This window comes from Mesocricetus auratus, unplaced genomic scaffold (assembly GCF_017639785.1).
Source record: "Mesocricetus auratus isolate SY011 unplaced genomic scaffold, BCM_Maur_2.0 Super-Scaffold_100004, whole genome shotgun sequence".
In the NCBI taxonomy this organism is placed as follows: domain Eukaryota; kingdom Metazoa; phylum Chordata; class Mammalia; order Rodentia; family Cricetidae; genus Mesocricetus; species Mesocricetus auratus.
In genome coordinates, this window is record NW_024429189.1 from 95,306,759 (window position 1) to 95,321,596 (window position 14,838).

Genomic DNA, 14,838 nt, shown 5'->3' on the forward strand with positions numbered 1-14,838 from the left:
TTTGATCTATGATGTTTTCACTTTCTCTGACCTGACACTTGGCACAATCCCATATGTGTCATGCCTTTAGGTGAATCATCTTTGTTTCCTTTTCAGAAAGCCACCGCACATTTCCTACAGACCTGATGACCGTGGCCAGAATTTAGCTTGTCACTATTTCCACTAGTTGTGCTTTGCTTCAGGGCAAAGAAGAGACTCCCATGATTCTCTTGGTTCATCTTATCAAGCTGTTCTTCTCATACAGTGGCCACACAGGATACCTGATTCAATTTTTTTTCAGAAATTTTTTTTCTACAGAAAGCAGATGTTTTACATAAACAAAGCTCACAAAGAGAAAAGGAAAACATTTAAAAATACATAGTGGGGTGCTTAATGGCCAAAAGAAACAGAAGGGTCACGTAGGTCACATGTTGCTTGAAGAGAGCACAACCCTGATGTTAAAGCCATCTATGTGACTATGGGTCAGCAGCCGCAACTCCCTGGCTTTCTTTCTGTAGTGATGGGCTTGGACCACATGATGCCAGCCCTGAGAATGCAAGTTTTAAAATGGTCGTTTAGGCCTGGGAGATGGCTCAGTAGGTAAAGTACTTGGCATAAGGACCTGGTTTTGATCCCCAGGACACACATTTAAAAAAGCTGAATGTGGTGATTTGCACTTGAAGTTCCCATGCTAGGGAGGCAGAAATAGGCAGATCCCTGGGGCTTGCTAGCCACCCAGCCCAGTTGATTTACTGAGACTCAGGGCTCCATCTCTGAACAGGTTCCTGCTGTATTTGAGGTGGGAAGGCTCATAGACTCTGTGAGCCTAACTTCCCTACACTTGGCCTTTCCTGGCCCCAGTTTCAGTTGTCACTTCTTTATCTCACTGCTCTTGGTGGCAATTAAAATGGAATTAAGGGACTGGAGAGATGGCTCAGCAGTTTTGAGCACTTGACCGAAGTTCAGTTCCCAGCACCTACATGGTGGCGTCACGACCATCTGTGACTCCAGTTCCAAGGCATATGACTGGCCTCCCTGGATACCAGGAATGTGCATGATACACAGACGTACTTGTTGGCAGAACACCTGTATACATAAGAATGATGATGATGATGATGATGATGATACTTTAAAAAGAGAGGAATGGGGGAGGGGCAGGGAGAGCATGCCTGTAACCTCTGCAGTTTAAAGGCTGAGGCAGGAGGATCTCAAGTAGGAGGTCTGCCCAGGCCACACAGCAAAGCTTTGTCAGAAAAAAGAAAGGAAAGGAAAATGGAGTCAAATATGAGCAGAAATCCAGAAAATAAGAACACAGATCTTTTAGCCAAACCACCATGGGCAAAGTTATAAACTTCGCTCAGAGTCCCCTTCATCTAGTTATGCATTATGGCCTCCCAGCACCAGGTGGAAGCAAAAAGCATGTCAGTGGGTCTTTGCATCCATTTATTAGTTGCATTTTCTTTTTGCTTTTGTATTTGGTAAACTGCATGTACTATAAGTCAGCACTTAAGCCCTTTGCGTGTGTGAAGAGCCATGGCAATAAGCACATTCACATTACCAAGTGACCCTGGCTACCTACGCCATGATACGTGCCCCACCCCATTAGTAACAGCTACTCTCTCTTCTCTGTCTACAAGTTTTGACAGCCCCAAGCACCTCATTTATGCAGCTCTTATAGTACCTTTGCTTGTTTGTACTTCTTTGAAGACTTGAGAATTTCACTGCTACACGTGAGACATCTCCCCGTATGCCAGCCCAGCATTGTCATACTGAGGGATAGAGATGCAGAATGCTTGTAGAGTATCCTGGGGCCAGGCTGGCCACCACTGCCCTGGGGTACGGGCTTCCCCAGTGCCAGCTCTGCAGCTGTGGCCAGGTGGTTCCTGTCTAGACACTGTGGCTCAGTCTGTGTCATTTGTTTCTGGTCCAGATGTTTCTATTTCAAAAGCTGATGGGTTTTTCATACCTTGGGTGGGAAGCCAGGCTAGAGCTAGAACCCAGGGTCTGGGTTTTGCTGTGCTTGTGTTCTCTAACAGGGCTACATCTGACCAGCCCCATACCATTTTTTTTTTTTTTTTGGTTTTACGAGACAGGGTTTCTCTGTTTTGGAGGCTGTCGGTCAAGCCTGGCCTCGAACTCACAGAGATCCGCCTGCCTCTGCCTCCCGAGTGCTGGGATTAAAGGCATGCGCCACCAATGCCCGGCTCCCCATACCATTTTTTAAAAGCAGCCATGAACGTTTATGAATTGTAAAAATTAAAGTATATTATGTCAAGTAATAACCACAAGCACATTTAGGAATAATAGTAACAAAATATGTGCTAGATAGACCTAAATAGCAAATACCCTAAGCCATAGCTGAGAAAAAATAATGACCAGTAGAGCTACATTTATAATATAGTATATTTATAATATAGTAATATAATATAGTACATTGCACCCCAAAGCAGCTTTTATGTATGTTGTATATTTATGTTTGTAAACACATTGCAAAAGTAGAAAGAAGACAATAGTAGCCAAAGATCCTTTTTGTTTTGTTTTGTGACAAGTTCTTGAAGAGTAGTCCAGGTTTACCTCAAACTCACAATCCTCCTGTCTCGGCCTCCTGAGTGCTGGGATCACAGACACACAGCACTGTGCCAGATGGATCAGATATTTTCTGTTCCAGCTGGAGCAGAAGCAAAGCAAAGCTAAGATAACTAATAAACCAAGACACATTTCTATATACCAGTGCCTGCCTGATCATCCTAGGAGAAGGGAAATAAGAGAGACAGAGAAAAGAGAGAGAGTTTCAATGAATTCACATTGTAATTCGTACTAACAACTCTGAAACCAGCAGAGTGTTGGTTGGAGACCCATGGAAAACTGACACTGAGCTTCCTCAGAGGACCTCAGTCTGCAACCGATTAGACAAGAGGTATGTCTTACTCAAAGGTTGCCAAGTTAAATGTCTATGGCATCTGAAAAATATCTGTGCAGCAGCATCTAGACAACCAAGCACCACGGCCTAGCTGACACATTAACCATCTTAGCACATGGTAAGTGTGTTGAAGGATTTTCTGTTTGTATAACAGGGACACAAAAGATAGTTGCTGCAAATTTCTTTTTGTTTTTTTTTTAAAGCATAACCAGTGTGCAACGCTCAGACAATGGGTCGTATATCTGTAAGATGAAGGTGAACGACAAAGAGATTGTATCTGATCCCATATACGTCGAAGTTCAAGGTGAGCCCAAAGCCAGAATACCCTGTTGCTAAGGTGCTGGTTAGAGCCTGCATTAAGTGTTTCCTGTGTGACTTGTAGGGTGTAGCCTACCTGTTTATAACTATGCAAACATTATGGATCTATTGGTGTTGGAATTTTACTAGACAATCCTCTTTTAAAAACTTTAGATAATGATGTAAGTGATTCAGTTCTTTCTGGTCTGTGTGTGTGTGTGTGTGTGTGTGTGTGTGTGTGTGTGTGCCCAGGCCATTGTACATGTTAAGCACATGCTCCACCGAGTGTTGTCCTCCTCCCCTGAGGTACCCCTTTCCAAGGTGCCCTTGGCAACACAACCATCTCATCACCTCTGTTTCCTTTTTTCTCTGTTCTACCTTCTACATCCTGCTTCCATTAAAAGGCGTTTCTAGTGCCCGTTCTCTTGTGAACATGAACTTGATGCCCAGTAACACCACAGAAAGCTTGAGAGAGGTAGGAGAAAGGGACAAAGGAGGGAATCAGTGAATGGGTGAGTGTGGAAGGGAAGAATCAAGGAAAAGCCCCTCAGATGATCTCATAGGGACCTTTGCTTTCCCAGGCTAGACAGCTGGTGGCTGAGCTATGTGAGCATCAGTCAACAGGAGGGCATCTCCTACACTTGGTATTAATCTTGTAAAATACAATATTTAGAAGTCATTTGTTTTTTGTTTTTCGAGACAGGGTTTCTCTGTATTGTTTTGGAGGCTGTCCTGGACTCACAGAGATCCGCCTGCCTCGGCCTCCAGAGTGCTGAGATTAAAGGCGCATGCCACCAACGCCAGCCTTAGAAGATAATTTACTTATCAGGACTCCAGAAAAAATGCACAAAGTTGGGAAAAGTCTGAATCTTGAAAGCTTTGAAATGGGGAAAAAGAATCCTACTATTTGGAACCAGATTTGTGAGACATGAGTTTATAAAACCCGTGATTTAAGTGTTGAGGCTTGCCAGCTTGCCCTGCTAAAACTGTGGGTACATGGTCCAAACCAGTAATTGTTGGCTTTCTCTGAAAATTTCCAGGCTCCCTTGTGGGCCAGATTTCGGAATTTCAGAATATTTTAGGATTATAACTATAAAACTGTGCTCATTATGTCTCCAAGTGGGTAAATCTTGTAAACTCTTCAGTTTTGCACAAATACATAAAGGTGTGTGTGTGTGTGTGTGTGTGTGTGTGTGTGTGTGTGTGTGTGTGTGGTGTTTGTAGTCACGCACAGTGCTTAGAGCATTGAACCCAGGGCCGTTTGAACGCTGAGTACGTGCCTTATATCTGAACCATGTAGACTCCTACGCTCAAGTGCACAGGTTTTAAAATCCATCTTTACCCATCTGACAGTCACACACACTGCAGATTTCCCTCGAAACTGAGCAGATCTTTTGTGTAGCTTTGTTCTCACTTTGGTATTTTTTTATATGTGTGTGTTTATTTGAAAGTATGCTGTGTGTATGTGGAGTGGAGTGGATCTTGGAGGCCAGAAGAGATGCTAGATCCTCTTGTGCTGGAGTTACAGGTAGTAGCAGACTGGCTGATGTGGGTCCCAGGATGAACTTGGGTCCTCTGGAAGAGCAGCAAGTGCTCTTAACTGCTAGCCATCTTTCCTGTCTTGCTCTGTTTGTTTTGATGAGAAATACTGCCAGCCTGCCAACCAGTGCCAGGCCCTTGAGCAACACCTGATTTAAAATCTGGTTGTGCGTTCCCTTCTGGCCAAGGCAGATGAATCACTGCGCACAGTCCCTAGAAAAAGTGTCCTAGAAAGCTGGCTGGGGAAGACTGGTAGTCAAGAACCGCTGTGCTCTTCCTTCCTCTGCCTAGAGGTGACAGTTGGCTATTTCAGACCCAAGGAAATCTCCGATTGCTGTCTCCAAAGGCTCTGCTTCTGGTTAAGACATACTCTGCTCCAATCTTTCTCTGCAGGACTTCCGTACTTTATTAAGCAACCCGAGAGTATGAATGTCACCAGAAACACAGCCTTCAACCTCACCTGCCACGCTGTGGGCCCACCTGAGCCCATCAATATCTTCTGGGTTCAAAATAGCAGCCGTGTGAATGAGAAACCGGAAAGGTCCCCATCTGTCCTCACCGTACCTGGTAAGTCTGAGTATTATGCTCATGCATGCATGTGTGTATTCATTCATCTCCCCCAGCCCCCACCCCCACCCCAACTTTGGTGATGTTTGCTGCAACTCAAAAGTGGTCAAACAATCAAGAAGCCCAGGAATAGGTGTGGGAGCAATAGGGGAATGGGTGTATTGCAAGGGAGGCAGGATGTACTTACAGTTGCCTACTTGACCAGATCCAGCCTAGGTATCCAGAGCTCTGCTTGCATCTCCATAGCACTGCGGCCATGCCTGCCTGGCAGGAATTACTCCTATGGAAATGCTTAAGTAAAGACCTGATTGAGGTTGGATGCCAAGAAAGTGTATTGCTCACGGGCACTGTGGCAGGAAGTTTGTGAGTCACTGTGGGATTGCTGGTGAATTGACATTCCGTGGCCATCTTGGTCTGTATCCAAACCAGAATGTCTTGGCCTTGTTCCTGCTCTTGGGCTGGCTCCTGTCAGCAATGCTACTGAAGCTTCCTGTGCTGTTAAAGCCAATGGCTCCTCTATTGCCCCTCTGATTGCCTCTTTGAGCCTCATCTGACAAAGTGGCCACACTCCATCCCTTATTCCCTCCTCATGCATTCAGCAAATGCTCAGGATCTGCTGTGTGCCCAAGGCAGTTCTAGGCTTGAGATCTCAGTGGTAGACTTTTTAAAAAGCACATGACCCTGGCTTTCTTCCCTTTTCATTGCGTCTTCTTTGTTGCTGGGCCAGTTCTGAACATTGGGTGCCCAGCTCAGTGCTGGCCCAGCTTCTTTTCCCTCTGAGACACACCCTCCTGGCTGAGTTCCTTGGCTACTTTCAATGCAGTCTGTGGGATGACAGCCTGGAACTTTACATCTTGGGCCCTACCCTCTCTCCTGAGCTTCCAGTTCCTGTGTTCGGCCACCTTCTTGGTTTTTCTACTTGTTGAGTGTGTCGGCATTTTAAAAATGCAACTCTTGATTCCTCTCAGTCTTCTGCCCCAGAATTTCCCTTACCAAATAATGTCACGGAAAGAACACTCCTCTCTTTCCTCATTTTCACACTGAAAGCATCAGCAGTCTTATGAATTCTGCTTCTACATCACAGCACAATCAGCCTCTATCCGTCTCTGCTGCGGGCACTCTAGTCCACATCACCATCAGGTCTTGCTCCTGTCTGGTCCCCGCATCTCTCCACTGTTCTCCACAGTGGCTCATGTCACCCATCCGATGAACCCCCATCGCTTCCTGTTGATCTAGACTATCACCCAGACCCCTTCCTGGCCTTGACCATAAGTCCTACATGCTCTGGCCCCTGCCCAGCTCTCTATTCCACGCCAATCCTCCGTCCAAGCTCACTAAGTGCAGTTCACACTGAGTCCTTCCATTTCTTCAGACACATCATATTTCTTCCTGCTCAGAACCTTTGCACCCCTCTTCTGTTTACAGTTCCCATCTGTCCTTTGTCCTATGACACACTCATATGTCACTTCTTAAGAGATGATCTTCACTCTTTTCATGGCTCCCAGTCACATCATGTGCGCATCCTTCATTGCGCGCATGAGGGCAGGACTTGTTTACCCCCAGTCTCCTTTCTCAGCATGCTCATTGAGGACTAGGACTTTGTCCTCATTTTTGCTCATGGCTGCATGCCATCCGAAGCAGGATCTCAGTGTTCTCTTGAGCTGAGGCCAGAGAGGCAAGTGAATTCCAGCCTCAGGCACTGTCTCTGAAGCCCCCCTGTGACCCTTGATTGTGGGAGACGTGTACAGGGTTCTCTACCTTCATCTAAGTTTCCGTTGAGTTTCTTCAAGGAATAGATAATTGAAGAACTTGTGTGTTCACAGTCAATTTAAAGTAATACCTTCTCTGTGGGGTAGCTGCTCCAAAGTTCACTAAAGAAAGACATTACTATTGTTATTATTTTGAGATACAGCTACTTGTAGCCCAGGCTGGCCTCGAACTTGCTTTATAATCCAGGCTGTCCCTGACTCCTTCATCCACCTGCATTTACCTAGCAAGTGCTGGGATACAAGCCTGGCTACCACACCCAGAAATACTAAGATTAATTCTGTGAAAAATGGATATTGTATATTTAATTTAAAATTCTTTTTTTTTTTTTTTTTTTGGTTTTACGAGACAGGGTTTCTCTGTTTTGGAGGCTGTCGGTCCAGCCCGGCCTCGAACTCACAGAGATCCGCCTGCCTCTGCCTCCCGAGTGCTGGGATTAAAGGCGTGCGCCACCACTGCCCGGCTAATTTAAAATTCTTTTTACATTTGTTTGTGGCTTGTGTGTATACATGTAGAGGTCAGAGGACAACCTGTAGGTCTTGGTTTTCTCCTTCCACCATCTAAGTTTTAGGTCAACAGGCTTAGCAGCAGGTGCTTTACCTACAGAGCTGTCTCACTGACCTCAACATTTTACTTTTTTTTTTTTTTTTTGTTTCTTTGTTTTTCGAGACAGGGTTTCTCTGTATAACCCTGGCTGTCCTAGAACTCACTTTGTAGACCAGGCTGACCTTGAACTCACAAAGATCTGCCTGCCTCTGCTTCCCAAGTCCTGGGATTAAAGGTGTGTGCCTCCACGAATGGCAACATTTTATTTTTTAGTTGATAAAAATATTATATGCACCAGGCGGTGGTAGCTCACGCCTTTAATCCCAGCACTTGGGAGGCAGAGGCAGGCGGATCTCTGTGAGTTCGAGGCGGGGCTGGACCGACAGCCTCCAAAACGATACAGAGAAACCCTGTCTCGTAAAAACCAAAAAAAAAAAAAAATTATATGCATTTATAAAATAGAGTGTGGTATTTTGAGAGACATATGTGCATTGTGGAATGACTTTAGTAACTAACATATGTATTTCCTCAAATATGCTGTTTTAATTTTTGTCATTATTGTGTGTGTGTGAGCATGTGTGTGCCACAGTGTGTGTGGAGACCAGAGACAACTTTGTGGAGGTGGTTCTCCCTTTCCACCTTTTATGGGATTCAGGGATTGAGCGCAGGTTTACTCAGGAAGTGATTTACCCCGCACCATCTTGCTAGTCTCATAATACTTGGGGGGGGAGAGAGAGAGAGAGAGAGAGAGAGAGAGAGAGAGAGAGAGAGAGAGATTTAATAGCTAAAAGGGGATTGAAGGAAAAAGTGGATGTATTTGTTTGGTTTGGTTTGGTTTGGTTTTGGTTTTGACATGGCTTCTCTGTACTTTGGAGGCTGTCCTGGAACTGGTTCTGTAGACCTGACTGGCCTCTAACTCATAGAAACCCACCTGCCTCTGCCTCTGAGTGCTGGAATTAAAGGCATGAGCCACCAATGCCCAGCAAAAGTGAACGTATTTTAAAGTTAGAAAATTCTAATCTCTTTCAAAAAAAAACTGTCAATTTCTTGCCCTGAGTCATGTGCACACAACATTAACAGACTTTATTTATTGCCAGTTTTTGGTGTTGTGTGTGTCTGCATGTGTGTGAGCATGCATGTGGAGAGCGCAGGTTGATATCAGGTGTCTTTCTTGATCACTCTCTGCCTTACTCTTTGAGTAGGGTCTCCCACTGAACCTGATGTCTGCAGATTTGGCTGGACTGGCTGGTCAGAAAGCCCAGAGCACCTCCTGTCTCTCTGTCAGCATGTAGACTCCAATCGCATACCACCTCTTTTACATGGGTGCTGGGGATGGAATCAAGTCCTCACACTTCTGCTGCAAGCATTCTGATAACTGAGCTGTCTACCTCTTTGATTGGCCAGTCTTGCTGGCAGAGTCTCTCACCTCTTGTAATACAGTAGTCCTCTTCATCTGAGACTTTGCTTTCCGTGGTCCAAAAGTTCTATTTGGGAGAAAATTCCAGAAATAAGAGAGAGAGTATATTCACATAATTTTTATTACAGTGCATTTTGGAGATTGTTCTGTTCTATCTACTAGGAGCTCACATTATTGATCTTTTAGTGTACCTGGTTTATAAACTGAACTTTGTCAGAGGCATCTGTGTCTAGGAAAATCATGTATTTTTCTGGAGTCTGACAATGCAATTTCAGTCATACATCAGAGGTCTTGGACATACTTCCTACAGACTATGTGTATGGGGCGGTACTTTATCTGATTTACTCTTTTGGCTCTCCGTGATAGCCTCAGAGAACAGGAATGGAAACTCTTTTGGTTGAATCGTCAGAGTCCAGAAATGATGGACAGAAGAGTGCCCAGTGTCATGTTATAAGAAAGTCCCTTCAAAAGTATAAATATCTGGTAACCTCAACTTCTATCAGGGACCAGAAAGCCAAAGGTAATAGAAAGTCTCTCAAAACCTTATAGATACAATATGGGTTTCACCAGCTCTTCTACAATTCCCAGAGCAGAGACCACTGTTTCTGTAAACGAAGGGCCTTCATTTAGGTTGCCGAGCTGGCATTTTCCACCCAGTTTCTAAATGACTACAATGTGCTACATTGCTTAAGCAATTGTCCTGGTTGTGAAAGGTTGGAAGAGTGAGCTCTGGCTTTGCTCTTTCTCTTTTCTTTTTGGTGATAAAATTTTTTTTTCTGGGGTGGGGGTGGTCCTAGCCGTTAAAGCCTTGTATATGCTAACCATATACTTTATCAATCACTCCAATCACTTGTTTTTAAAGTTTTCTAGGATTCATGTTGATATGTCAAAATGACACATCAGATTTGCATTTAGGTCAATTCAACCAACTTAAAATTGCCTCAAAAATGCAGCCATCCACCTGATACCTTGGGTCTTCCTTATACAGGAGGGAGCAACATTAGGTGCCTTATCACCTCAGAATCCTACAATTTTTTAAGACTTCTTTAATTTATTTTATGTGCATGAGTATGTTGCCTGCGTGTGTGTGCGCGCGCGTGCGCGCGCCGCTGCCCCCCCCCCCCATGTATGCCTGGTGCCCATGGAGGTCATAGAAGGGATCTAATTCCCTGGAACTGGAGTTAACTGATGGTTGTGAGCCACCATGTGGATGCTGGGAGCTGAGTCTGGATCCTCTGCAAGAGCCACAAGTGGTCTTAAATGCTGGCCCATCTCTCTGGCTCCACCCACACTATTGTGATATGTTTGATAGTAGAGATGGCATAGCTGGTGTTCAACAGAGAAGGCCTCATGAGGCAATGCTATATTCCAGTTAGAAGCCTGAAATCTACCCAAACTCTTTTCTTTTCGCTGTCCAGCAGTCAATCATCGAGTTCTGCACATTGTTCTCAAATTTCGGTGGAGCCCCTTTTCCCCTGAGCTTTTCCACAATGAAACCCTTAACTCATATTTTCCTGGTTCCTTGCCAGCACTGTTACTGTTGCATCCTAACTGTGGCCCGGCATTCCTGCCCCTGTCCTCTGCAGTCGCCCCACCCCCAGCCTGCCACCTACACAGTGAGTCATTCTCTGCTTTGATAGCTTCTCCTCAAACACGTGGAGCTTCTCACTCCAGGCAGGACCCTGCAGTCCGAGCCGGTTGGAGTCTACCATTTCACTGGTGATGTCCCATATCCCTCAGGACTTCACTTTAACCTTTGTCCTCCCACCTCTCCTGAAGTGCTGCCACCTACTCCCAGGACCTCAAGAGTCTCCGAGAGTCCACCAGTGCAATGTGCCATCTTGCCTGACTTCTCACGATGGTCATTCTACCCCAGCTGCTTTCTTCCTATTGTCTTTCTGGTGAACCCACATCATCTTCTGACCTCCGGTTCTGGGCTCTTCTCTGCATGCCTGCCTGCTCGCTCTGCCCTTATCTGCACACCCACTGGCCCTCTGACTTCTGTACCTCTGCTTCACATTCAACCACAACCTCTACTTGTCAGGTCCATAAGAGAGGCTGTTATTCCATTTAATGATTATGTGAGAAGTATTAGCTAGTACAGCCCTATCTCTTCAACGAACGGGTGGATGAACCACTGAACACACGAGTGTTTAGCCTCAAGGGCTGGAGATGTAGTTCAGCTGGTAAAGCGATTGCCTACCATGCATAAATCCCTGCACTGCATCCCTAGCACCGCCCAAGCTGGACAGAGTGGTGCATACCTGTAACCTCAGCACTCGGGAGGTAGAAGTAGGAAGATCACAAGGTCAAGGTCATTCTTGACTGTGTAGTGAGTTGGAGGTAGCCTGGGCTACATGAGATCCTGTTGTTTTAAAAAATAAAATCTTGGATACCAACTTTTCCTATCGTTCTGCTAAGAAAGTGTCAAATAGGGAAGTGGTTTGAATAGCGCTAGCAGGTTGCGCTGCTTTGGGCAAGCATATCTGCTTCAGACAGGATCTTGTTCCAGGCTGGTCTCGTTTCTGTAGAAGAGCTGGGGTTACAGGAATATGTCATCACTCCTGGCACTTTTCCCCTCTTGACACAATCCCTCCCCACCCAGCTCTGTGATGCGACAGGAGAAAAGGTACCGTGTCTGAGGCCATTCTTCTGTGTGAACAAAGCCAGCCTCGAAGGTTGCATAAGGTCTGAGCCCAGTGAAATCACCTTCTCAAAGTGCAAAATTACCATGGTAGAGAGCAGATCACAGTTAGTTTTCTTCGGCTAGGATGTTCCCACAGGGGAGTTCTTTTTCAGTGGTGGGATAACTTTGTAGGCACAGATCTGTAACTGTGACTAAAATTTCATAGAATTACACTATCCACCCTCCTCCACTCCAGGAGAGGGGCACTGGTAAAATCAGAGTAACATTTAATTTTAGTTACCAGCATTGTACCAAAGCCACCTTCCTGGTTTTCATCCTGGTGTTATCACTGAATAAAATCTTTATTACAGAGAAGTGGGGGAGGAGAGAGTACAGGAACTTGGTGCTATTTTTGCAACTGTGAATCTAAAATTACTTCGATCTGAATGTTTTTCCCTTTTAAAGAAACATTTTATATGGTAGAGGGTTTTCCTACCACACGTAAGGCCAGGTTTCTTTTTTCACACTGTAAAACAAAGAAAATGCCCAACACAGGGCTGAGGGTGTAGCTCGGTCGGTAGAGTGCTTTTTGGCATGCACGAGGCTCCAGGGTGATCTCCAGCATGGAACAAACCAGATGTGGAGGTGCACACCTGTAATCCTAGCCTTCGTGATGTAGGGCAGGAGGATCAGACATTTAGAGACATCATCAGCTGCGTGGTGAGTTCAAGACCATTCTGGGCTACTTCGACCCTGTCTCAGAATCAGAAAACAAAATCCTTAGCACCAGAAATAACAAGTAAATAAATGATTTGTCTTGGGCGGCTCTGAATAATAGAACCCACAAAGAACTTTCCTGCCTGATGTTTATGGAAGAATGCATTGCAGGAAATTAAGTATGGCCACTAGCATTACCGCACTGATTGATGATGTCTTGTTGCTCTGTGTCCCTGGACAACTTACACAACTTCTTTTTAAATTTAATTTGACTTTTATTTATGAGTATATGGGAGTTGTATATGTGAGTGCATTACCCATGGTGGCCAAAAGAGGGTGTTGGATCCCCTGTACTGAAGAGACAGTTTGGCAGTTGAGAGTACTTGTTGAGAGGACTTGAATTTGGTTCCCAGCACTGGTATCCAATGGCAACTCCTGGAATCTAAGAAATTCAATGCCATCTTCTAGAGTCCATGGCCACCCACACACAGGTGACATCCACTCACAGAGACACACACACACAAATACAAATAAAACTGAAAATACTCCTAATTGTATGTTTAAACTCACAACTAGCAGATAGCTAAACTAGCTTTTGTTTCGTTAACTGAGTATAGTTAATAGTATTTATTGTAATAACCATGATAGTGAGAATTTATACAAATTAGTTCCTTTAGTGCTTGCCCTAAAGATTTGCTTTGACTCCCATTGCATTTTTAATGCCTGTTTTATAATTGGGAACAAATTTGGGATTATTTGGGAACTTACTTGAAGTCTTCTCTACAGGGCAGCTGCTACAGAACTGTCATAAGCTGGTCATGCCAGTACTCCCTGAGAGCTCCAGGCTTCTCAGACCTCTCTGGGTTTTGTTTATTGGTTTTTGTTTGTTTGGGGTTTTCAAGACAGGGTTTCTCTGTGTGTTCCTGGCTGTCCTGGAACTCACTCTGTAAATCAGGCTGACTAGCTTCAGACTCACAGATTTCCACCTGCCTCTGCCTCCTGAGTACTGGGGTTAAAGGTGTGAGTCACCACTGTCTGGCATCATGCCTCGACTCTCTGATAAAAGTCTCTCACCTGCTTATTTCCTAGGGATACCCCAGGCTGGCTAGTAACTGCAAGGTCCATTTCCTCACCCTAGGTATTTCCTCTGAGGCCATTTCTCAAAGGGTTACCTGAAACCCCTCCCCCCATTGAAAAATCAGAGCCTGAGTCCCCACCCTCCCACACCATCCAGTCCTCTTGGTGGTCCTGGTTCCTGTCACCTTCTGACACAGCACTCCATATGCTTCATTTTGCTCTGGGGGAATGTGAACTCTGAGGGACAGGAGTCTGTTTTTATTCTTCAAGACATCCCAGGCTCCTGGGGCAAAAATATCTGGTACATAGTGAGTATTGGGCATTTGTGACTGAAACCAAGACAAACTGAGTTCCAAAGCAATGAGCCATTTTACCCATGCAGTGTGTTCTGTGTGTTGCCTTCTCTGGTAGAAAGTCAGACCCTAGAGAGAAAAAAGAAAAAAGATGAAAGAGCAGGATTGTTTATTTCATTAAATTTCAGGGTTGCTTAATCCAGCACTCAGAGACTTGGCCTAACTGTGCTCCTGGAAGTTGCTTCCTCAGCAGTTGTGACTGTATTTCCTCTGGGGAACACATTGTTCCTCAAAGTTCCTTAAAATACCTCAGGTCTGGGTCACAGACTGACATTTCTCACACGGGGTGGTGTAAAGGGGGAACAAGAGGGGTGTAGACCACCACCTGGGGCTTGGGGTAGAGGCTCACCCAAACCCGGGCAAGACGCTGAGCATTCAGGATCTGTGTGTGTGTGGGGGGGGGGGGGGTGGAGACCTGAGCTTTACTGATGCTTTTCTCCCAGGAAAGCCACAGGGTTTGGGCTATAAAACATTCAGGTTTATTCCAACCTGGTGACCATTTCTTGTCCACAGAGGGAACCGAGCAAGGGAGTCGGAGCTGACTTTCCTCCTAATCCCTCTACATAGCTACTCTGGCTGTATAGACGAGACTACTTGGGAAGTTAGTGCCACTAAACCAAAAAAAAAAAACAAAAAAAACCCATAAGGGAAAAAGTTACACAGGGTGAGGGTGTGGCTCTGTGGTAGAGCTCTTGCCCAGAGTGAGTGAGGCCCCGGGTGGAGGTGGGATACCTCTGGAGCTGTAATTGCCTGTCTAGTTTTGGAGAAAGTTGCCTTTGTTTGGATGATTTCCATTTCTGTCTGCTTGCATTGGTTTGGCTTATGGGCATCAACCACCTGCCCAATGGAACAGCGCTGAAGCCCGTCTCTGGGAGTTCCAGTTTGCTGTGGTGCCTTGTGCTGTTGAGACATCTGCTATAGTCTGTTTTTCTGACCTTGTGTACACTTTGAAAAAAAATACGAAGAGGAAAAATGACTTCCTCCTTGATGTAAAATCGAGCCCCACAGTAGCCAGCTTCACTGTAAGTGCTAG

General features: G+C 45.3%; 1 protein-coding gene across 5 annotated transcripts in view; it reads left to right on the top strand.

The window, feature by feature from the left end:
* Positions 1-14,838, top strand: part of Mertk (MER proto-oncogene, tyrosine kinase) — a 100,426-nt gene that overhangs the window by 24,806 nt on the left and 60,782 nt on the right. For 3 of the 5 annotated variants that reach the window (XM_040746270.1, XM_040746271.1, XM_040746273.1), the window contains exons 3-5: positions 3,103-3,203; positions 5,129-5,302; positions 10,562-10,648. In XM_040746270.1, coding sequence (XP_040602204.1) covers positions 3,103-3,203; positions 5,129-5,302; positions 10,562-10,648 — 362 coding nt within the window. The remainder of the gene's footprint in view (positions 1-3,102; positions 3,204-5,128; positions 5,303-10,561; positions 10,649-14,838) is intronic. The other 2 variants (XM_040746272.1, XM_013112391.3) reach the window with 1 other exon arrangement.